This window comes from Montipora capricornis, chromosome 3 (assembly GCF_036669925.1).
Source record: "Montipora capricornis isolate CH-2021 chromosome 3, ASM3666992v2, whole genome shotgun sequence".
Taxonomy (NCBI): domain Eukaryota; kingdom Metazoa; phylum Cnidaria; class Anthozoa; order Scleractinia; family Acroporidae; genus Montipora; species Montipora capricornis.
In genome coordinates, this window is record NC_090885.1 from 21,504,326 (window position 1) to 21,514,325 (window position 10,000).

A 10,000-nucleotide genomic window follows, 5' to 3' on the forward strand; every position below is an offset into this window, starting at 1 on the left:
AACCATTTAAATATGTGTGTAGTCATAACTGAGAGAGAAGATCCTTTAGTTTGGACAGAGGTGTACGAGCGGGGAAAGCAGATGGCACTGCCGAGTTCGTTATCGAGCCAAGGAGACCAAGAACCATATACAGGAAGGAAACAAAATATGGCAAACGTCCGAGCCGCAACTCCTAAATCCGTCTAGCAAAGAGCCGTGCATTTTCCCCTCGTCGATCACCTTGTACAAGAAATGTATAGGACAGGCTGTTGTCACGGGAGGATAAATTCTTAGGACAATATCTCGTCCCTATAAAGAAAGCTACATGCACGCATTCACAAGCGACGCTCGGGATACGGTATATGGCACATGCAAAAACGATCTATCCGAGAAGAGAGAATATGATACTGAGATCCTTAGATGGAAAACAAAGTGGCTGCATTCCCCTTTTTGTGCCTGAGAGCCCAGCGACTTTGGCAGAAACCCTGGAGAGCGCAAATCCAGTCAGTCCTCTACCCAAACGTAAACGCGGTACTCACCATTCTCCTCACAATGCCGGCCCGGGTTTCAACGGCCACCCTGGAACTCTCTTTCAGTTCTATGCGCAGAGTAAGAACCTACCTGCGTGCCACCATTAAAACGGAACGGTTGTCCAGTTTGCTGTGATGCATGCTCACGGGAAAATGACAATAGACGTGGAGGCTGTGGCCAGTGATTTTTGCGGCAGAAAGAAGAGGCTCCTTAACTTTGGGTTTCCATAAAACTACATAGGGAACCATACTAAACAGAACTCGGGTTTTGTCGAAGAAATATTGTCAAGATACGCTGACATTTTTAAAAAAAATACCAGTGGATTTCTTAGTCTTTTACAACGATATCCGGAGTTGCAATGAGAGTCACTGAGACTTAGTGACACTAAAAAATATGGTCCCTATTTGTTCCTGTTTGTAAAGCCATCCAGGCTGGGGTTACAATAAAATTCACGAAAAAATCAGTTTACATCTGTCTATTTTTAAATCCTCTGACTTCCACGAAATCGCAAAGCTTGGAACGGGCTCACCAACCAAAAATGGCCTTGATGATAGTTGGATATGCTGATGAAGTTACCCTGGCCACGGCTTCGTCCCGTACTCTGGAACGGACGGTATCGCAAAAATCCGAAATCAGGTGTCTACGCGTACATTTTAACAAACGCCGATGTCTACAGGATAACAAATTCTAGACCCTTGTCAGAGTTCATCAACAAACAACAAGTCAAAATGATTTTGCGCTCACACCATCCGACAAGACAAACATAGACACAAAAACAGTTTATGTTCAATGTGGAGGCCGGAGTAGAAATCTGTTGAAAACGTTAAAAAGCTACTCCAACAAGCGGCAGACCACATACAAATTGAGCGCGAACAATTCTTGAAAAGGCCGAGCAATGGAAAGAGCGTTTTGACAAGGTCATGCACGGGTAGTTTATGTTATCGACTTGGCTTGGATCGAAGGAACGCTAAGGAACGCGGGAACGTTTGACCAATCAGTTGCCACTTGACATCGCGTGGTGTTGAAATTACCCGAAATCCTTCATTGTCGAGGATTCTGAGAGAAAATGGCGTCTTTGAGGACGTTCGGTTCGATTGGAACGAATTACGGCCAGTTTCAATATCCGCATGGAATAGCCGTTAGTAGTACCGGCGAAGTAGCAGTGGTAGATACGTGTAATCACCGAGTCCAGTTATTTAGTGGCGATGGCGAGTTTCTTAGAGCGTTTGGAAGTCAAGGAGTCGACGTTGGTTGCTTGAATTTTCCTGATGGAGCGACTTTCGATGCTGAAGACAATGTCGTGCTGGCCGACTCTGACAATCACAGGATATCAGTTTACTCATCAAACGGTGAAGTAATACGAATGCTTTGCAACGAAAACCTGAGAAATCCATGGGGCCTTTGTACGACAAGGGATGGTAGCATAGCGGTTTGTAGCGGAGGCGAAAAAAGAGAAGTTCAAGTTTACTCTTCCGAAGGGTCATTAATGATGAGTTTTAGTGATTCTTCTTCAAGCAATCGACCTTCGTACGTTGCACACAGTCACGAAAAGTACTTTGTGTCTTATACGGACGGTCAGTGTGTAAAAGCTTTCGACAATCAAGGAAGTTGGCTGTTTAGCATTGGCGAAGCCGGGTTCGGGGATGGTCAGTTTAACAGACCTCGTGGAGTTGCTGTGGACAGCCATGGACAGTTGTTGGTTTGTGATGGCTGGAATAACCGCATACAAGTTTTCAGTTTAGAGGGCAAGTTTCTTTCCAAGTTTGGAAGCCGTGGCCAAGGTGTAGGACAGTTAACTTTTCCTGTAGACCTTGCAATCGGCCAAGATGGACGGCTCTTTGTTAGTGAACTGAAGGGCCATCGCGTTCAAGTTTTTCAAGGATTAGACAAACAAGCTTAGAGTGAGAGATCGCTCGTGTTTATGACAAATACTAGATTGCAATCGCTCAGAAATGTCCTTAGTACATCCGTATGTAAGAAGTTTGATGTAACCGGTTTTTCTTAGTTTTTTAAAGTTTTTGTAGGCGTTTGTCCACGCCAGAGCCAGAATGTTCAAACTTTGATCACCTTAAGTGCCCCTGTGATCAAAAAAATCAATTCTTATTTTTCTATGGATTTCGAAACTATGTTAACCAAACACTAAGTGACCAAAGTTTTAAGCCTTGATTTCAAAAAGGCACTTGTTTATTTTAACTGGGATTTTTCTATTTAATGGTCCACCATTACTGACTTAAAGTTCTTGAGAGAGCTGGATAGAAGAGAAAATGATGTCAAAGGCTCACTAGCTTAAGAATGCAATGCATGTGTATGCCGCAGAATTAATATGCTGCACAGGAGTTTTGGGCTTTCAGACTTTTAAACTTGCATTTTGCATGTATAATAAGCTGCATTTACTCGCTGGAAGTTTTAAGCTAGTGAGCCTTTGATGTCACTTTTCCCTGGATCCAACCCTCTGAGGTCCAATCGGTCAGTTTTGAGCATGAGTAATGGCGGACCGTGAAATCCAAAACTTACAAGTTGAAGTAAATGGTCTTTGGATAAAAATCAAAGCTCAAAATTTTGCCAAGCAGGTGTTAAGCAAACACACTTTCAACATCTGAAGAAAAAAAGGAAGTGATTTTTTTATCACAGGGGCACTTTAAGCTTTGGTGTAAAAGCAAAAACCACTTCAGTAGATTGTTTACTTTGAAGCAATGGAGTCATCAAGTTGTAATCTTCCTAACCTATTATTTTGCTACACAGCACTTCAGTTGATTTGGCACATTGCAATATTAGTTATCATTGCTAGAAATTAACATTAAAAACTTGTGGCAGTAACAGTGTGATACTCAGAAGACTAGATTAGAGTTAAGGCAAAATGCATGGAGGGAAACCCAATCTGAGACTGTAGAAGGGAATTGAATGAGCCATTTTTCACAGCAGGACAGCAGATCACTGTAAATCCTTGTCAAAAAGTTCTTTAATTTTAAAATAATACTTTCTGCATTGTGAAGCACTTAACAAGCCTCCAGTGAATTACTAATTTTGCTTCTGTTATCACTTAATAAAGCATCAGTAAAGAAGTATATTAACTGCAATGTTCTTTTGCTTAGAAAATTGTTTCACATCGGCTGTTACAACACAATAGAACCTCGGGAGTAAGAACCTTCCATTTTAAAATTGATCCTAAACTGGTTCTTACATAAATGGTAATTAAGAGAAATTTAGACTGTCAATGTTCTTAAAGAGGTTCTTGTTTTCTGAAGAAAAAAATCACATTGTAGATGGCAGTGGTATTTGGTCTTCGTCCCCTATGCAGCAACCAATTTAAATACAAAATTTAAAAATTCACATAAAAATGACTGTAATAAGTAAAATCGAAATATCACATGAAATCAATAATAATTATTGATATTGTTTGCCAGTGCACACATTTTTTAGAATTTGGCATTAAAATTGCCTGATTTCAAGCTGAGGGGGACAAGGTATGAGTTTGCAAATTACGGGATTAGCAACTATTGATCCACATATTCAGAAAGTGCACACAAAGCTTTACAACATCCCTAAGTTTGGTGGTAATAGGCCCAATATTAAGCAAGATCCAGCCATCTAAAAACATCAAAATTTGCAAAGAAGCGTATGGCCATCTGAACGCAGCGTCCTGATGACCAACATTTCTATTTAAATATAATTGACATATTTAAATGGCTGTATCTCAGTCAAAATTGGCCCGATTAACACCACATTCTGGGATTTGTAAATCTCTGTGTGCTCTTTCTGACTATGTGGATCAATAGTTGCTAATCCCACAATTTATAGACTTGTGCCTAGTCCCCTTTGGCTTGAAATCAGACAATAAGGACCTTTTTCAAATTTTAAGGTCAACAGGTTCTTGTTTAGAGGGGTCTAACTAACAAATTTTAGGCTAACAGGTTCTTAATTGTCAAGTTTTGCCGTTCAACTTTCATATTAATATTCTCCATCAAAAGAAATTCTGTTAGTAATCTCCTTCCCTGTTCCCAATGAAAATAGACCTTGGTGATGGTTTTCACTCATTATCAGTTGTTTTTTAGTTCTCAACAAAGACAGTCATTGGCATAAAAAAAGAACCCTATTCCAGAAGTGAATGAAGGGGTTTAGTTTCCAAAGAATTTGTGGTGCTGTGTTGGTGGGGAAGTGAAACACAAAAATGGGTTTGTCAACCAAGTTGATGTTGTAAAATGCCCATCATATAGAAATTTGTGAGCTGATGTTTTGAGCGTTAGCACTCTGACAAAGGGCTAAGCTTTCAAATCTCGGATACAAACAAGGTTGCCATGATGTCATGTGAAAGCAGTAAATTCCCTTGTCACTTAATTTCACCAATGTTAGTCTTGCAACAGGACGTACAAGTTCTGTTGTGGGGAGTCAGGGTGGTTTAGTGGTCATCAACTGTGCCTCCCACCTCTGTGACCCGGGTTCGACTCTGGCCTTGGGTCGTATGTGGACTGAGTTTCAGTCGATCTCAATCTGACTCCGAGGGTTTTTCTCCGGGTACTCCGGTTTTCCTCCCTCCTCAAAATCGACTCCCGGCCTATTCCATCAGGCTGTGGTGCTGTGCTCCGAGGTCATACATGGGTGGTGGTCAGGGGCCGAGCGCCTAGCCGGCAGCACAGCTCCTTCGGTCCGACCTCGTTGAGGTGCGCCCTTCGTAATTCAGTCTCCGACTGCGAGAAAGGGCGATTAGCAGATCAGATATCAGATCAGATATTTTCCCAGTTCAACTTTCTGTACCACTTACACTTTAAACAAATGAAACAAAGCTAAGGATTGTAAGTGCAAGTGTTGTCAACATCTATTTTGAGAAGACAAATTAATAATTATTGATGACATCAATTTGGTCCGAAATTGCACATTGATGCACATTGATGATTAAAACAACAACTCTTACATCTCTAAATTGTGGTGCACAATAATACAGCCGTAAAATAGAAAAGAAAGGAGTTCAAAGGTTGAAAATTGCAGAGCCACTGGCAAAAAGGGCTACAGAAGTGGATCTCTTGGGGGAGGGGGGGGGGGGGGGACACAAATCAAAACGACCCAAGTTAACAAGATTTTGCATGTTTCTTTCAGTCCAACTAGATAATTTTGCTTTTGTTCCACATTTACCATTTATTTTGATAGAACTACCTATCCAAGAAGAATTTCCACAGTTGTAGGCTGGTCTCATTCTTCACATAACAAATATAATTATGATTATATATATTTTGAAGAATGATTGAAGACATGCAGTTGGTGATTTTCTTGGAATTTAAAGGGCATTTGCCAAATCTGAGGCATAATTGTGGCTCAAATTTTTCAAACCAGTTCAAGTTTGTTTTTTTGTTCTCTAATATTCATTCTCATAATCTGAATTCATTTCAGGTAAACTTAAAAACTCAAAATTGAACTGGTTTGGACAATTTTGAACCAGGAAAAAAAATTTGAACCACACACGGAAAATTAAACCATACTATCTCCTGTAAGCATTGTCATAAGCTCTCTGAGAGTAATGGATGCTGGGCAAAGAAAACTTTAATAGCAACAGTACATCAAAATATTTAACATAATTATTTTTGTCTCCTTCCTGTCATACAATGAACTGGCAGGCTCCAAGATTGGACAGTATAGCACCGTGCTCAAGTATTTCCATTTAATTTGGTGATTTAGCTCCATGATCTCATGAAACCAATGATGTCATAAATCATTATCGTCATCATCATCATCATCATCATCATCATCATCATCTTTCAAAACACAAAAATTTGATTTCACTACAGCAGAAGTTATCAAAGAATCAACTCAAATACCAACATCTTCTTTTTACTCTGTTTGGTGTGGTTTTTTTTCAAGTACTTCCCTCACAATTTATACAAAATACAAAATGGTTCATTTTTATTTGTAATGTCCATGATGTGAAAGATGGTGTAGTTTGTACACTACTATCCTGTAATTTGACGCACAGTTCGGCGAAACATGCTAGAGCCACGCCACAAGTTTCCCTGAAATAAAAATGCAGTGCAGACATTTAAAAACTTTAAGGGCTTACTGGTCACTAATAACAAAAGTAACAAAACAACAAAGCATAAAAGTTATCTCTGTGATCAACATACTGTTTTTCTAAGGTACTTAAAACAGTCTGTCCATCCTGAAAACACTGGCATTACTGGGACCTCACCAGCAGCAAGCCTGTTGATGACATTTACCAAAAACAAAGGAGAATGCTAATTATAATCATTACTGTAACAGGTATGTAGCAGACCTGTCAAAATGTACCTACAGTTGACTCCTGATAACTCGAGCCCTCACTAACTCGAACCAAAATAGATTTCCCCTGGATTTCCATCATTCATTTACTGCAATTTTACCCTCAGTATTAAACTCAAATTGGCGTGTTGATAACTCGAATCTCCCGCTAACTTGAAGCAATGTTTGTTTCCTCCAAGTCATTCTCTATATATTTTTACCCTTGATAACTCACACCACTTCCGTCAATACATGACAAAAAAAACAACAACAAATAGTGTACTAGTTACAACTGACTATTTCTAAAAAAAAGTAAATCTCATGAATTCTATGGCAGTAGCCTGACGTTGTTTGCTTTGAAAACTGCAAAGTTCCCAGTACCTTTGCTTCGTATTGTTTCACCTTACGTCGTGTTCTGATTTCTACAGTAATTTAGAAATGAATTGTTTCAATTTCACTTGATTCAAGTGTATACTGTTGGAACCATTTTTTTCTTATTTCCAGTCCTTTATTTTCAACTCCTGAAAACTCCAACTTTTTCAAATTCCCTTGAAAATTTGAGTTACCTAGAGTCGACTGTAAACATAGTAATGTCAAACTTTGTTTACTTAAACTTTTTCTATGATCCCACTTTTTCAAAGATATCTGCTAGAAAACTATGAAAGGTAAGAACTTTGGGCATGAATTTAAATGTTGAAAAGCAAAAACTGAAACAGTAACTGGTATGTTTTCATTACAAGAATGGTTTTTGACAATAACGTGCACTTCATGAAATTGTCTATAATTCTGCATAACTATTGCAGGTGTTTCTGTTTTTTAATTTGGGGGTGTTAAACTAATGGGCCAATAATCCAAACAGCAAAACATTGTCATCGTCATCATCATCAGGGCTAAATTCACTCCTGGTGGAGGAACTCCTCCCTGGATTGATCCCAAACTGTCCAATGGCTAATCTTGACCATGCAGGTCCAAGTTCTTACTCTTGTAATAACTAAACATATCACAACCCATACAAGAAAATGTAATAACAAAATAAAAAGACAATAAAATACTTTAATACTGTTTGGGCGGTCAGTGTTCATGATTAAACTCTTAACGTGTTGGACCTGACCTAAAAAAGTATAAAAAGTAAAATAATTTTCAGCAACGTTTTGTTTGCCTTCATCATTTTACTCTGATGAAGGCAAACAAAATGTTGCTGAAAATTTAGTTTTTATACTTTTCTGGGTCAGATCCAACACTTTATTAAGATTTTAAAATACTTTAACTTTTAGTTTATGGTAACCGTTCCATTAAGTTATTGAATTTGTAACACAGACCAAAAAAATACAGCAATGACAGGAAAATACATCTAGCTGAAGGCCCAAATGATAAGTAATTGATTTAAGCCCTCACACAGGAGCAAAACAATAATAGTACAATTATGGAGTATGAGGGAAATCAAACAATATAATTATACAGTTGTATAAGGACATGTAACGCAAACCAACAGATACAGTTTTTACTTGTATTGTGACCCTCAAATAGTTTTGCTTACAGGGGAGAGATGCCAAGATAACATGTCACTTTCCTGGGCATGATTGGTTGAAAATTTGAAATTGACATCGCAACATTGAAATGGGTTGATGGATTCACGATACATAACCAATTCCAATTTTGAGATGCCAATGCTGCATTATCCACTTGTAAATTACTTTCTCCCAACTAGCCGCCGATATATTGCGGTGTTGGCATATCAAAATTGCAATTAGCGTATAAAGTCAAGGATAACAGACTGACCCAACATGGTTAACAATCATCATGTGTGACACAAGCACAAATGGATATGTTGCAACTCCAGCAGCATACTTTATTGATCAGGGACAAAGAGGACAAAAACAAATTAAAACATTTCAAGCAACATTCAAACAAGATCATGATAATTCGAAAAAAAAATGAAACATATAAAAGGGCATAAATTCTTCTCATGAAATAATATAAACTTGACCAAGGAATACCGAACGGCCACAAGCAACTAAATGGGGAGCGACACAATGTTCAACATAATTAATGAAGATAAAAAAAAAACATATTTATATTGTTTTGTGGGTAGTACATGTATATTAATTTAAACTCAAAAACAAAATAATGATAATAATAATAATAATAATAATAATAATCTCATGCAGAATAAAATATCAATAGGGAAGATGTGGATTATGACCAGATGAGATGCTTACAGTAACTATTTTTGAGTCAAATCTAATTTGATTCTGGGTTTACTCAAAGGGAGAAAATCATGTCTTTTGTAAGGATCACTCTTGGAAGATGGGCATTTCAATCAAAGTTGATCTTCAGGTGTACTAAAGCTAAAACTGTTGGATAGCTTTGGCAGGACAAATAGTGCTAATAGCCATTAGACAATAAAATAGATTTGTCATGACTTCAACATGCTAGATTCTGTACATGAAAATTAAGGATCCTGAAATTAAAAGGCTGTTTACAAGTTAAATTTCTGTCATGGTAATGATGCAATTAAAAAAACCACAGGAGTGAACTTTCAAGTCATTGGCCTTTTATTGCAAGGGTTTCAAAAAAGTTCAAAACTTGACGCAGTCTTAATAATTATTAGTATAGGTAATACGGCAGAATAAATTTAGTGAAATCCCTCGCGCTCTCCAAACTGGTATTTATCTGCAGTGTAATGGAAACTCCAAAATTGCTTGTTGATGAAGTAAACAAAATAGTATTGGATTTTATTTGGAACCATAAACCACCCAAGATAAAATACACTACGCTCATCAAAACAAAGCAAGAGGGAGGCCTAGATATGAAAGATTTTACTTTGTTTAACAAGGCTTTAAAGTTAAATTGGGTTAAACGACTTTGCTCAATCTCAGACGCCCCGTGGCAGTACATCCCAAAGTCCCTTTTAGTGAATGTTGGGGGCTCAGAGCTTTTCAAATGTAACTATGACATCGGTCAGCTTGGTCTAAGTAAATGCCTTCCAGCTTTCTATCAGGAAATAATTACATTTTGGCAAGACGTAATAGCTTCCAACCCAAAAAACAAGAATGATGTTCTTGAACAGATAATTTGGAATAACAAGTTTATTAATCCTGATAAGAAATCTATGTATTTGCACCATTGGCGTTATGCAGGAATTCTTAAAATTAAGGACATCTTTAATACACAGCAAAATTGTTTTCTGTCCTTCGACTCTTTTCGTAATAAATTCAACGTAAGATGTAATTTCTTACAGTACTTT

The 10,000-nt window shown here is 37.9% G+C and overlaps 2 protein-coding genes across 2 annotated transcripts in view; one reads left to right on the forward strand and one right to left on the reverse strand.

The window, feature by feature from the left end:
• LOC138042540 (RING finger protein nhl-1-like) overlaps window positions 1–3,575 on the forward strand; it is a 3,639-nt gene extending 64 nt beyond the window's left edge. Inside the window, exon 1 of the mRNA XM_068888466.1 lies at window positions 1–3,575. This exon is cut by the window's left edge and continues 64 nt beyond it. Within this exon, the coding sequence (XP_068744567.1) occupies window positions 1,577–2,410 (834 nt within the window). The 5' untranslated portion in view covers window positions 1–1,576 and the 3' untranslated portion in view covers window positions 2,411–3,575.
• Window positions 3,576–6,024: 2,449 nt separating this feature from the next.
• The window catches only part of LOC138040904 (mitochondrial carrier homolog 2-like), a 13,888-nt gene continuing 9,912 nt past the window's right edge, over window positions 6,025–10,000 (reverse strand). Inside the window, exons 13-15 of the mRNA XM_068886620.1 lie at window positions 8,533–8,600; window positions 6,621–6,696; window positions 6,025–6,509 (exon numbers count right to left, since the gene is read on the reverse strand). Of these exons, the coding sequence (XP_068742721.1) occupies window positions 6,450–6,509; window positions 6,621–6,696; window positions 8,533–8,600 (204 nt within the window). The 3' untranslated portion in view covers window positions 6,025–6,449. The remainder of the gene's footprint in view (window positions 6,510–6,620; window positions 6,697–8,532; window positions 8,601–10,000) is intronic.